Source organism: Gobius niger (assembly GCF_951799975.1).
Source record: "Gobius niger genome assembly, chromosome: 18".
Taxonomy (NCBI): Eukaryota; Metazoa; Chordata; class Actinopteri; order Gobiiformes; family Gobiidae; genus Gobius; species Gobius niger.
Genome location: NC_136869.1, coordinates 16,876,195 through 16,890,266, shown reverse-complemented (window position 1 = coordinate 16,890,266; position 14,072 = coordinate 16,876,195). Strand labels below are relative to the sequence as shown.

General features: G+C 43.5%; 2 protein-coding genes across 2 annotated transcripts; one reads left to right on the top strand and one right to left on the bottom strand.

Moving 5' to 3' along the window:
- Nucleotides 1-755: 755 nt before the first annotated feature.
- spice1 (spindle and centriole associated protein 1) lies at nucleotides 756-4,553 on the bottom strand. The gene is made up of 18 exons (XM_079576360.1): nucleotides 4,462-4,553; nucleotides 4,171-4,266; nucleotides 4,044-4,091; nucleotides 3,810-3,947; nucleotides 3,625-3,727; nucleotides 3,428-3,546; nucleotides 3,281-3,349; nucleotides 3,092-3,221; nucleotides 2,915-3,022; nucleotides 2,568-2,842; nucleotides 2,362-2,493; nucleotides 2,167-2,293; nucleotides 1,953-2,045; nucleotides 1,522-1,874; nucleotides 1,261-1,441; nucleotides 1,137-1,194; nucleotides 933-999; nucleotides 756-845 (listed from the first exon to the last, which is right to left on the bottom strand). The coding sequence occupies exons 2-18, from the start codon at nucleotides 4,264-4,266 to the stop codon at nucleotides 789-791; spliced, it is 2,154 nt and encodes a 717-aa protein (XP_079432486.1). The 5' UTR covers nucleotides 4,462-4,553; the 3' UTR covers nucleotides 756-788.
- Nucleotides 4,554-5,444: 891 nt separating this feature from the next.
- shisa2b (shisa family member 2b) lies at nucleotides 5,445-12,800 on the top strand. The gene is made up of 2 exons (XM_079576626.1): nucleotides 5,445-6,213; nucleotides 11,330-12,800. Exons 1-2 carry the CDS (start codon nucleotides 5,910-5,912, stop codon nucleotides 11,899-11,901), a joined length of 876 nt encoding a protein of 291 aa, XP_079432752.1. The 5' UTR covers nucleotides 5,445-5,909; the 3' UTR covers nucleotides 11,902-12,800.
- The last annotated feature ends 1,272 nt before the right edge of the window (nucleotides 12,801-14,072 follow it).

Here is a 14,072-nt window from a genome sequence, read left to right as displayed (position 1 = left end):
TTTTATGCCCTGGTCCTGTTATTATCTGCAATATTTACTCCTTTTGATTTTTCTAATGACCATTGTCGTCGTCCACACCACTGACAAGAACGCTCAAGTGCCCTCCTTACTACTCCATGATCACCTTAACAAAGATGCTTAGGTAAACACTAACCTGATGTACACTTGTGACCACTTAGGGCTTTTCCAGTCTGAAGGAAAACTGAGGCTGCAGTCTGTGAGGGGGAACCCAAAACAACAGATGATAGAGGAATTTTCTTAAATTAGTTTGAACTTGGGAAAATTGGGATTCATCCATGATGCCTCTGAAAGTTATACAGCACAAAAATTACAAACTTATCCTGCGTTAAGCAAAAAAAAGCTGCAGTTACACAAACATAACATTGTTATTATGGTGTGAACAAAATATAGCTGGAATATATGATCACTTAGTAAATCAATTCAGTTGTGTTAAGGCAAATTTTAGTTTTTCATATAATTTTGTGATGGTTTTTAGGATAAGTGAAGAAACTGTTGAGAACTAGTCGCAGATACTGAACAGAACAGCTCACACTTCTCCTGCTGGATAACCTGCCCTCACAAATGGCTCTATGTTGCCATCTGCTGACACCAGACTTAACTCAGCCGGTAAATGAAGAAAAGGCTGAAACGACAAGGTGTGTTTGTTTTTTTCATTTTAATTTAAAAAGAATTGGTCATTACAAAAATCGCTATAAGTAAAAACATTTATTGAAGTCGTTAATTCAAGAGGATTCCCAGGATTTACATGGTAAAACTCATGGCGCTTGTCATCTGAGGTGAGTTGACAGGGAAAACCAGCCTTCTGGAGAGCTCTGCCTCTTGTCCTGTAATGGCGAACGATTATAGTCTATTTAATTTTAAATCTTGTAAACTGCTCTCTGCGATGCAAGTAAGTTCACACTTTTACATACCTTTGTCACGGTGTCACTAGCTTTGCCTCTGAGTCTTTGCGATGGTGATGGTTCATTAAAAGCAGCTCTGGATCAAAGTAACATGATGTAAACTTAGGTTATAATAGGGAGATAGTACTTTAAAAATTGTATTAAGTTAAAGTGTATTTAAACAGGTGAAATTCTCATTTACAAACATTTTATATCTTTTGATGAGTTACTTACTGTTTGTTGTGTAACATGGGCTCCTGCAGCTGAGACACTTCTGAACTTGCTCCTCTGTCTAATCACAGAAAACACAATCAGCTTCATCATCACAGACTAATATTGATCTGATCCTCGCAGTTACCTGTAACTGGGCTGACAGCTGAACGTGGGACAGGGGAGACCGAAGGAGACAGTTTGGCTGATGCTATGTGCTTTTGTTGGTCAATAATCTCAAGTAATCGAGTCCTGGCTGCTGCACTTTGTCTGTTCAACTCTAGGAGGCGCTGTTCCACACTACTGGTGTTGAGGAGGCTAGTCTCTGCCTATGGGAAACAATATTTCAGTAAATCATCTTACACATGATCATTTCGTTAATGTACCCCTATAATCATATTGATCTGACCTGTTGCTCACTTTCAGTCGGCTCTGTGGACTTTGCGCGACTGAACCCAGACGTCCTTCGCTCCACAGCACTCTGAGGTGAGTCTTTGCTTCCACAGCTCATTCGCCGCTCCTCCAGGTAACTGTTGTTGGGAGATGCTCTGCCTCCACCCTTAGCCTGACTGAGTTGTGCCTTGATCAGCTCGTTCTGTCTGCTGAGCTGTGCTATCTCTGCCATCATAGCTTCTGCTGACAGCTTTGAGCTCAGAGAGGACAGTGAAACTGAAGATGTGGAGGGCAGGCCAGTGAGATTTAACCCAAGAGTGTTGATGTTTTCAGAAGAATACAGAGGTTCAGCTGGGATTGGATGAGTCTCTGCAGAAGAGAATATGTAACATGATTTTGGTGAACTAAGAAAAGGTCACATGCAGGAGGTTAAAGTTAGTCTTTTACCAGAGCGATGAGGCCAAGAGTCTCTCTGTCGAGGGGGTGAGAGCTGGGCCGCTGGTGACACCCGTGTTTGGCAATGATCCCTCTCGGCTACAACTGAAATATAATGCAGCAAAATATTTAGATATATTTTTTGGATGATAAACCATTAAATGAATTGGAGATACAATCATTTAAGGTATGTTTTTGTGAATCAGTGCAAAAAAAAAAATGTTACCTCTAGACGAGCCTAGAGTTGGGACAACCGGCTCTGGAGGGATACAGGGCATCTCTGTCCCACCCAACACCAACACCACGGTGTCCACTTTCTCTTCTATCTCTGAAATCTGCAGCTGCATTCTTAACTGAAACAAGACGTACACAATTTTGATAAAAGATAGACTAATATATTATGGCACTGTTTAATGCTCACCTGTAAGGCGGCCATCTCTTCCCTCAAAGCAGTATTTTCTGCTGCAAGTGCTTCAATCAAACCCCGTTGATTTTTCAAATCTTCCTCAAACTGTCTTCTTTCCAAAGCTGCTTTCTGACACACCATGTTGCTCTGATGGAGCCATGAAATACATAATGGCAGGTTAGTTATAAACAGAGACTGTAGTTTTCACTTAAAATATTTACCTGCTTGAAGAGATGCACCAAGCGTCCTAAAGTTGAAACTAGAGCCACAGAAAAGCCAGTGAGCCCCTTGGTCCTGTGTGGGTGAGGACTCTGATCTGAAGTGGGAATTGAATCAGGACTAAAGCAGTCCAACTCAGCCTCCACCTGTCCCAGCATGGACTGCAACAGGCCCAAGCTGGACTGGTCTCCACTGAGGGAAGTAAAGGAAGACCCATCCAGCTCCAAACTCCGATCAGCACATTTCTTTGTTTTTCTCATGGAACAGTTGATGCTGACTGGAAAACATTAAGATTAACATACAATAACACAAGTGTCTATTTAAGAAATGGTAAAACTCTGGAGAGTACCTGAATGACCTGAATGATGCTCCGGGTTGAGTACTTGAGTGCTCTGAGTCGCCACAGCCTGGTTATGTGAACGTCTGAGACGCTGCACGGCCACAGTGGCATTTAGTGCTAGGGGGGAAAAGGATTTTTTTTGTGTTGATGAGCCCTGGGAAAAATTAAGCCTACAGCCAATTGTACCTGCCGGGTCCGGGGCTCTGCCAACTGCAGTGGGGGTGGCTGGAATAGTGTTGGTCGTCTGCTTTCTCATCACTTTGTTTGTGGATCTAGACTTCATTTCATGAATATTGTCTCTGCAAAGAAAATACACCTGTAACAACTATGCTGTAAATTATTCTAGAATTAAATCAAATAACACCTTCGGATAACGAAGTTTAAACAGCTGGGGTTATTTTCATTACAGTCATCTTCATCTGAATCTTCCAGTTCATTAAGAGCCTAGTGTGAATGGAGAGCAAAACATGAAATTGACTTAAAAACAAATCAAGAGCAACAAAGCTTTGCTTAAGCAGGCACCTGTGAGTCCATCATAGACTGACTAAGCAGAGATAGTTCAGTTGGAGGATCTGGTCGTTGAAACACAGGAAGCACTGACTCAGGGTTGCAGTTTGGTGCTTTAGTAACTCTGGGATGCCCTTCAGGAGAAAAAAAAAGTACATTTTTCATTGGTGGACAGTTCAATACATGTAGAAAGAAAACAGGAGGCTTTGTACCAGTCTGTCTGCGGGGAGCATCTCCAAAAATGTCCTTGACCACAGACATGGCTCTATCAGAGCGAGCAAGGACATCCTGCAGCAGCATTTGGTCAGATAGAACCTGTCGATGGCAGTTATTGATGAGGGCATGGACATTAAACTGCAACACAACAAGCTTATAGTGAGATAACTGCTCTAGAAACCTCTCTGATGATGCTAAGACTGGTTTCGTCCAAAGGCGACGGGCTTCCATGTCTGAGACGCCGTTTTAATGCCTTCTCTCTCAGCTCCCACTGAGCTGCCACTTTGTTGTGTGACTTCATCATTTCATGTCGATGGCTCTAAAGAACAACGTGGACATGATAAGAAATTGGACATACAAGTAAAAGTCTTTAGTTAGTTAGTTGCAGTAGTGTTTACTTTATTGATTGTCTTACCAGTTCGACAGGCGTCAGTTTGTGTACTGACAGGTCGTTTACTGTGCTCTAAGAGGAACGCGAATTTATTACATCATTTCATGTTTAAATGTGTGTTCAACTTTCATATGAATGTACTGTTACTCACCACCCATTCTTTCTTTGGATGTGCTGTTCTTTTTGGTCGCAAAGTCCTCTTTACTTTGGTGTTCTGCTGTTGTCGCCCGAACCTCACAGAGGACATCTAAATGAAGACGTAAAAGAATAAATAACACAGGACTAGGAACAACATGTGTATCCTATTGCAACAGTAGTGTACAAGTTAATGAGTGAACCGAAAAGCAAGGCTAACTTGACTAGGCTAGTTACATCTGCTAAACATTCTGTACAAAGGCGTATGTAGATTAAAAGTGAATCACTAACGAAACTGGAATCTGACCTTTTCAGCGTCGCTTGGTTAAAAGTCTTTGCCAACGTTGGAAATACGAACTATTTGCGTGAACTATTTTGTTTCCATCGATGTGTTTTGTGGCACTTTTGAACAGTCGCGCGCCACTTCCTGTACTGTTGCCACGGGACACCGCTTTGCCGCTGGGCATTTTGGGAGATTGAGTACAATGTAGTTCAGTTTACTTCTCGGTGTTTTTTGTTTGTTTTTATGTAAGGAGTCCTCTCGCTTCTTTAGTTTTTTTTTTTTTTAAACTTACATCAGCAGGCACGAGGGCTGTACGGTTGCGCGCATAACAGTCTTTTTTTTTAAATTACTATTATTATTTTTTTACAGTCTATGTAAGGACCATTGACAGTATACTTGAGATTTTCAAAAGCACCACTAGATGGCAGTATAATTACGCAAATGCTGCCACTTGGGAGAATTCCATTTGCAATTAGCCACAAACTATGTTGCACATATTTTTGGCATGCAAGGCAGTACATCATATTTGCAATTAATTATAGAGGGCTGAGCTATACTGGCCTAGCTGTGAACCTTTCTCTCTACTCACCGACCTCTCAGTTTCAGCCAAAATGCTGTTTGACACATACTGTAACACTGCACTGTGGAGTACTGACATTTACAAATTAGAGCAATTAACTACATCAACATTTATAATGGAACGTTTAACCAGAAATGTGGGAATATCTGTGTTAGGCCAATCTCACACAATAACTTTACGAAGTGCAATTTGAACAAACGCATGACCAGACAAAGCAAACATGCGCCATGGTACATTTATTTGATTACTTTACGCCTAAATGTGCTACTTTTAAATGGTGTAATTAGACTGTTTATAACGCGACAGATTCTGAGCCTCTGGTTTTATGGCGAGGTGTGCGGTTGCGTTTTCACACGCCCCTTCCCTGACGCTGAAGTGGGACAGACTCTGCGCGCTTTAGTTCAATCGGAACAGACTCACCCACGGTTGGTTCAGTGACATTTGACCGGACTCTAGCCAGTGCGGACCCCAGCCAGAAACGTGCCTGTGCGTCAACATTGGATGGGCATCGGTGGACCGTGGACTAACAGAAGCGGCGCTCGTGGAGTTGGACAACATTTGTAACTTTAATTCCGCTGAGGAAAGTTTTCACTAAACAGCTACATTGGAGAGCCAGGCATTCTTCGCTGGATACACTGGGAAGTTATTTTTAATCAAATCTTTAATACTTTTTAAGGAAGCTTTTGTATCATTCAAAAGGTGGATCAACTTTGGAAACTTTACGCACGGACTTTACGCACAAACCTCCAAAACAAATGACAGCTCTCTGGTGGTTTGTTGCTTTCTTTTTTGGCTCATTTTACACTTATAGTGCCGATATACCTAATCAGCCGCCTATTCAGGCCAGAAAAGGGGAGTGAAGGCCCCAGTGCCCCTCTGCCACCTGTACGAAATGTGTGGTGGATGTATCCCGGTGTCCCTCGCCATAATAGTGACTTTGCTTTTGGTGATTATAGACGTAAAAGCCACCGGTGAGTATTGCCACGGCTGGCTAGACCCCCAAGGAGGGTGGAAAGAAGGATTTCAGTGTCCGGAGAAGATAGATGGAGCGGACGCGATCATCTGCTGTGGGAAGTGCGAGCTGCGGTACTGTTGCTCCAGTACAGACGCACGGCTGGACCAGGGCAGCTGCGAAAACGACCGGCAAACTCAGGAACCTAATGCCGACAATAAAGAGAGCAAAGACTCGGGGGCAGGTAAAATATGCTTTATTTGCAATTCCAGAACAGTTTCTGAATGTTAGGTCACACAGATGTGATGTTGGTGAAGAAAGCATCCAAGAAATCCTGAATTATATGGCTATTTCTACTTTTAATTGCCAAACTAAACCAGTAAAAGGATCATTTACAGAACAGTGTAATAGCACAGTTATTATCTCCGATGTTAATCTCAACACATTTAGCCATTTGTCTGTTAGTACAAAAGCTGTGACTGTGTTTTTAATTGAGTTCATTTAAACATCTTGGTGAAGTTTTGACTTTGCTTAAGCAGTCTCTCCTCCTTGTCATGTGAAAAGCTGTAAAGCTGCTCTTCAAACTTTTCAAAAATAGGCTATGTTGCATATTCAGGTAAAAGTGACAAAATAGAGCCTAAGTTGCTTTTTTTCTTTAGTAAAGCCAGTACACTCTGTCCCAATAAAAAAAAAAAAAAAAAAAAGCTTAATCTCCTCCTGTCCACGTCCTGACAGCTGCACAGGACAGGAGACAGCAGCAGAATCCCCCCAAAAAACCTGTACTCTCAAATGTCAATCTTGTTGCACTTTATAAATAGCAGTATTTGTTCGGGACAGTAACAGACAGCAGAGGGGCTGGGGCTCGGATCACTCATTCCCCACGAGGATCAAATTTGGACTTGACCGGATCTTGGACCATGGCACCATGATGACAGCCCTGTCCCATAAAACTAATGTATCATTTCCTACTCGAGTCACTTTCCTGTTGCTGTTTCCTTAATGAAAGTCAAGTGGAGTCAGCGCGGTGGCTGCGGGCTTTTGAGGGATTCACTGTCCGACCTGCTTCAAACAATGTCCCACACATTCATCAGAGTGAAGAGAAAAGCAGAGGGCACCCCATACTTTTCAACTTAGCCGTGGATTAAGCACAATACACAGCGTTTCCCTGCTGCACTCATCCTTTGCTTACATTCCCATAAGGTAATCTAGCATTAAGGCAGTTGAGCTGAGCGAGAGGGAGATAACTGCAGTGGAGCGAATACTAGACATCAAAAGTGCAACTATGGCAGACTTCATGGTTCCCTCGAGATGTGCCCTCCTCTGGGCCCCAGCTAAAATCTGTCATTTGCTAATGCTATCAAGCCTTATCAAAGCAGGAAGAGGTATATACATTTCACTCAATGGCCACAGTCCAAAATAACTAACTAAGCTGAATAAAAAAGGACGTTCCATGGGCCTATTCAGAGCATTTGATGCATTTTTCTTAATCTACCACTCTATTAATCACCTCTCAAAGATACACACTGTGATGTCATGTGAGCCATAGTCAGGATATTAAAATAACATATGTTTTTTTGGGAACAAGAGAATTCCTATGGGGATAACTGGGGGAGATGAGGGGAGAGTCCAGCCCAGCCAGTCAGCCACAAAAGACTTTACCCAAAACAAGAGCTTAAGAGAGAGAGGGGGTGACTGCTGTTACTGGGATAGCGGCTTACAGCAACAGGTGTGGAAGAGTGACAGGGAACAATGGGAGGGTTCCTCTTTCCAAATGCACACAACTGTCATGTGGTGAAATACTGGTCTGTGAAACGCATTTGAAAAACACTGAACAGACACAAATAAGGACATATTTCTAACAATCACTCATTAGGTCTAGATTTATAGTTTGGAAAGCAGCTGTGCAGATGTGAGCTTATGTCCATGCTATTTGTTCTTCAGTTACAAAGGAATCCCATTGTCAGTCGTTTTTTTTTTTTTTTTTTTTTACTTATGAGCAAGGTCCAAGTGAGGATAAATGGTTTTGCATAAGAATGATCATCTGACGTAAAGCCTGTAACAAATTAATACATAATTCACACAATGGCTCAGCTTCTTCCTTCAACAAGACCCTTGCAAGACCCACCTTGCATGTGTGCAGACTGTGGAGTCGTTGGTGATGATCGGTGGGACCAGTGGCACAGATGGTCAGCCTCACTTCACCAGTCTACCCCAGGGCAGCTGTAGCTATAGATACCACACCTCTAATGACTACAGTGTAGCGCTTTGAGAAGCTTGTCAAGCTTGTGAATCGCTATGAAAATAGGCCATTATTGTTTTTATCGTTTCAGTAAGCAGATGTTTTGCAAGAGCGACTTCAGAAAGGGGGATAGGCAAAGTAGAGGAGAGCAGAAAGGAGGAGAATGCATAAAAGGACATTTCTGCTCTTTGTAAGTCATCCGTGCTGTCATAACAGTCAGAGAGATCCTGTTATAACCTGTTTATTGTGAGGTGTGCAGCTTTGAGCTATAAACCGCTGCTGTGTAGACTAAATGGGTCAAGGCACCATTTTTGTACATATCTCGCCCTCCCATGCCCCTGGCCAATGTCTTTTGTCACCTCGGCTTAATGCGGCAGCCACTGAATGACCTCCAGCTCTGCGACATGTTTCATGTTGTAATCCTCTGTAATACCGCGCCGCACTGGATGAGCATTCTCAGAGGTTTCTCAAGGCCGTGGATGTATTTCAAAGAGCAGGGGACAAAGCGAAACTGGAGTCATTTGCCACCTCGCGTTGGCATACAGTTACAGCCCCTGAACGCGGTAGTGGTAGTGGAAAATAGCTCTTCCCCTTGGGAACAATAAAACGTTGCAGATCATTCATAAAGTACAGTTCTGAGCTGTTTATGATTTGCCCTGAACAAAAAAGGAGTATCATTGTTCAAAAAAACAAGACAAAAGGGTAGTCCTCTCCCAAGGCACCACCTGCAATGGAGAGATGCTAGAGTTTTTTGTGACTACACTATTTTCGTGAACCCGAAGTAGCTGAAAGCTGATACCCTCAGCCGATGTTTTGGGGTTGATGTACACTTTGGTATACAATTTAAGTAAAAATGACACCCTTTACATTGTAAAGGGTGTCATTTTTACTTAATTTGTATGTTATTACAGTATATTAATTGTGCACAGGTCAAGAGTATAACAAAAAATAACATCTATACAAATTATTGTTAGACAGCTGTATATTATACTTCTGTTAGTCAGAAGTTTGGCCTAAACCTAAATAATGGCTTATTTCGGGGACTTAAGATTGTTTAAAAACTGCAAATCGATAGGACTGTGTCATAGATCGTCAATAGTGATGGACTGAGGGCACCATGTGGCGTTCACTGCAGGTAAAGTAGCCCGTTCATGCTAGAAAGTTGAAGGGGTTTATGAAGCCAGCTCCTTGATAAGAATAGCAAAAGGAAGAGGAAAATATAGAACGATGCTGCACATGTAAAGACAAACACATGAAGGTCAGAATGACAAGCCTGTGTTCAATAATGACTGAAAGAGGGGCCAACATGCTTCAATGTTAAGTCCATTAGAGCAAGGGACTTCTGGTCCGTGCCCCACTTCCTTATGGTTTCTGGAAGAATGAGGCTATGATTAGTCCATCACTATTGACGGTCTATGGTCTGTCTCTAATACGGTTTGTACACCCTAGTAAGTAAATATAGCACATAATTTGGTATAAAATCATACAATTGAACAGCTAGCGCTTCTGTCTCAGCAAGAAGCTCCCGCTATAGATTTCAAGACCATTTCCATGTGGAGCTTAAAAATACTCTGCCAAAAAACAAAAACGTTTGCAAAGTATGTTGCTCAGTCCATTCTATGGGGATCATGGTGCTTTGCAGCTCAGCAGACATTTATTTCACTTTCTGATTACAGCTGTCACTGTGGCTCTTACACACATCATAAAGTTACATACAGCAACTGGTACGTGAACGCTGAGGCATAAAAAAACGCCAAGTCCGCTACTAGTTTAGTGTTACAAATGCTCAGTATGTGTCACTTCTACTGTGGAAAAGTAAGTTATTACAAGTGAGTTCTGCCCTTAGATAAAAAGAAAAGGTCACAAAGGAATAGTTTTACTTTCTTTGATTTAAAGGCTGAATAACCTTCCATTCATCCACATTAAATCAACCAGCGCTAATGCCTTTCTTTAAGCAGACGCCAAGTACTGTAGCTCAACTTGACTAACTCATTTTCAAAGAGCTGCTCATAAATAGCTATAGAAAGGGAAGGGTCACATATCTATTGGCTGCGTGCCTGAAGAATGTCATCCATGCAAACACACATGCACATGTTTTTCAGGGGGTCTGGGGTGGACTGGGGGGCAGCAGGGGTCCAGGATTAAAACGGATCAAAACAAAGTTAATAACTGCTAATGAGAGGCTGGAGCTCCCTGCGGACCTATCCCCGTCTACCTCTCATTCTTCTTCTTTTATCCAAACACTCCTGTGCACCTCTGCTTTTGTTTCACTGTCTCTCCCAATCACCGCTCGCATGCAGGAGCTTAGCCTGTGCTCTGGTTCAGATGTTTGGTATTTCTTTGAAGATGCCCAGGCTGAAAACAATAACAAACAACACTATAATGCATTACACAGTGAGTTTCTCGATGTTCAAGAGTCTCTGGTACAAATTGCTATTTCATTTACATTTCCGTTGGGTTAGTTCAATTACTTGCACATGTGGTACTGAGGTGCAGTAAAAGTTTTAGAACCACTGACAAAACCTAAGCAAAGTATTCAAATCAGATAGCTTTTGTACAGCCCAAAATCACAGCAGGAGTTGCCCCAATCTGATTTACAAACAGGTTTGGAAACTAGCAATGACGCAAATATCAATACAGTGAAACAAAAAAACAAAACAAATACAATGTCTATACAAACAGTCTGCAGCAGGTGGATGGGTGACCTGGACGTCTCATGTTCTCAGACCCTCCTTTGCGGAAAGGAAAAACTCAAAAACCCAGGGGAAGAGAAGAGAAACCTGCAAGATGGACTGTCAAGAGATAGACCCAGTCTTGAGGGGAGTTCTTCTGCAGACAGGGCTGAAGACTGTGGACCTAATGTTCAGTCCTTATTGGAGTGGGGGAAGTGTCTTGCCAAAGGACATGGCCGGATGGTGTCTTTCTGTGTGGAGTTTGAACGTTCTCATGTGTGTGTAGGTTTCCTCTGGGTGCTCTGGTTTCCCTTACCACACATGTACAGGATAGTCCTTCCTGGGGCTAGGAGAAAGTGTCAAATCTCAGTGGGACGTTTCCTCTTAAATAAAGGTCTAATGAATGAACTGTAACTTGTGAAGTTTTACTAGTATGTTTTCTTTTGCAGTGCCCATCTACGTCCCCTTCCTGATTGTGGGCTCAGTGTTTGTGGCCTTCATCATAGTGGGCTCCGTGGTGGCGGTCTGTTGCTGCCGCTGCCTCCGTCCTAAACAGGAGCTGTCGCCAGGGGCAACAGGAGGAGGCGGGTCTGGTGGGGGGCGCCTGCTAGAGACCATCCCCATGATGTCCAGCAGCAGCACCTCCCGAGGCTCGTCGTCCCGCCAGTCCAGCACGGCCACCTCGTCCAGCTCCTCTGTCCCAGCCGCTGCCCCCCGCCCCATGCCCCAGCCCCTCATGAGGGCCCAGGCGTCCTGCTGTCTGCCCCCCGACGCCAGTGTCTTCGTCAACATGCCCACCAACTTCTCCGTGCTGAACTGCCAACAGGCCACGCAGATCATGCCCCACCAGGGACAGTTCCTGCACCCGCAGTTCATCGGATACGCCCACCCCGTGTCCCCTACCCACACCTTCATCGACTCCCATCAGGGGGGGTACAGGCAACTTCAGTCGCCCCTCCCTCCCCCCACTGTAGGATCCAGTGTAACCAGTGACCAGAAATTCCCCCCGGTGACAGTTTGAGGGGCTATCGTGCTGGTGCGTGGTAGAACTTTGAAGTGTAACATTGAAGACTCACATGAAGGACTTCTACATCCTTGCACCACGCCTTTATGTGTGGAGTGGGTCTAAACATGGCATCGTTTGGACTGTTTTCCGCCTACAATATGGCTTTAAGCATGGACTATCTTCTGTGTTGTCGATGCATATGCAATACTGGAGTCTCATGGTTAAACAGAGGCTGCAGTCCAGAAAGTCTGAGCGAATGTGTATGTGTGGCAACGTGGGAGTATGGGGGAAAAAAAAAGATTTGTTGGCTCATGGATGCGGTGTGAGTGATGACTAGATGATTTATAGCTGTAACATGTACTCAAGTGAATATTCAAGCAGAAAGAAAACATTATGACCACATGCTGTGTCACATCTGCACTTGCGAACGCTCTTGAAGGGTTTTTGCTTGACATGCGGGGAACAAAAACACGCTAAATTGTTTGTACTGTACGTGTCTGGATGTATAAAGTGCGGCGGGCGGGATGGGATCGTTATGTCTGACTGTGAGCGGACCCCGCGTCTGTGTGTGTGTAATGCAAAATGCAGGTGGCGTGATGTGAAAGGCAGTTGCCATTTCCCCAGAGACCGTTTAAAGTCAAATGAAGTGAGTACGGGGCATAGTCTGTGACGCCCCGCCCCGCACTTCTCTCCCACCAAGCAAAAAAAAAAAAAGTGTTCCAACTGCTCAGAGCGGAAACAGCAAACCTAAAAAGAAAATATTAATGTAGTTTGGGAGTAAATGTGCCTAGAACGTGTGAGTGTGACAGAGTGAGTGATGAGAAGTTTGCTATTGATTTGACCTAATTAAAACACTGCCGACCGCCCCCTTTTCTTTAGTGCCTTGTGTCACAGAGTTGAGTGCCTTAGCCGTGAGCACAACCTGAATCACCGTTTCCCTCTTAAAGCCACACTGCGTGACGTATCACTAACTAGAAGCTTAGGCAATTGTTTCATTACAGATAAAACGCTCCAAAAATTTTGACCAGACTTGCCTCCCTTCAGACCCGACTGGTCACTTTACTGGGGGCGGGACATCACCGGTACGTTTCTATGGAGACATTGCAGTTTTTTTCTATTGCACAAATGTACTTCACATTCGGAACCATACAAACATAAGGTTTTGATTTACAGTATTAGGTCCTCATCTGTATAGCTATAGTTTGACATCACAAAAAGTAGCATTATGTGTGCCAAGGAGCATGTTTGTTTGTTAATGCAGCTGCCTTTTCAAGCGAGAGACTGCGACATATGACCTGGAAATGCTCCGCAGTGTGGCTTTAAGGTGTACTGAAATCAGCTGGATGTTTCTAAAGCCCTGAACTGTGCTGTTGTGTAGCAGGGGGCCTGTAACAAGACTGGTAACTCAGTAACATGCAGCTCCAGGAATGTCTTGCTCCATTGGGCGCCACAGCCTGAGGATCTCTCCGAGTACAGAATCCAAACTGTCCATGTACCTCATCTGTACCCCGAGCACATTGTCTGCGGAGAAACAGGGCAGCTGGTTAAAATCATTTGCGTTACTGTATAAAAAAAAATTGGGGTCCAGTGTCTGCCTGTTGCCACACGGACTCTGTTGCTGAAGTTTTTATAGAAATTAAAAAATAAATCCTCATAAACAGTATTTTAGTGTGGCGGAATCTGTGAAAATTTGTCTTTGTCTTTTCTCCAATCTGTGAGGGGAATTAAGATGTGAACCACACACAGTAAAGCTATTACAAACACTAATTACACTCTCGGGCAGACAGATACCACCCACAGAGGACAGCAGAAAATACCTGTCCCATCACCCGGTGCATGAAGTAGAACAAAACCCTGAGAACAATGCAGCTTTGGCTCAGATGACATTTTATATATCCTTATTCTGCTAAACTTCAACTAAGGATATTGTTTTTATTGCGGTGTCAGAAGCAAACATGGAGCCGCTTTGGTTTAATTGACACACGTTTGAGTTATCCTTCAGTCTGGTGATGTCGGAGGTGCTGTCTCTAAAGTCCAGACAGCCTCACCAGACAAATTGTGATCATTTCAGTGCTGAAATTGCCTCCACAACAATAAATCTAATGCTAATAATGCCGACACACAGGTTACTATATCTTTTATACATATGGGGAATACAGACGCTAAGGTGTTGAAAGAAAAGTACT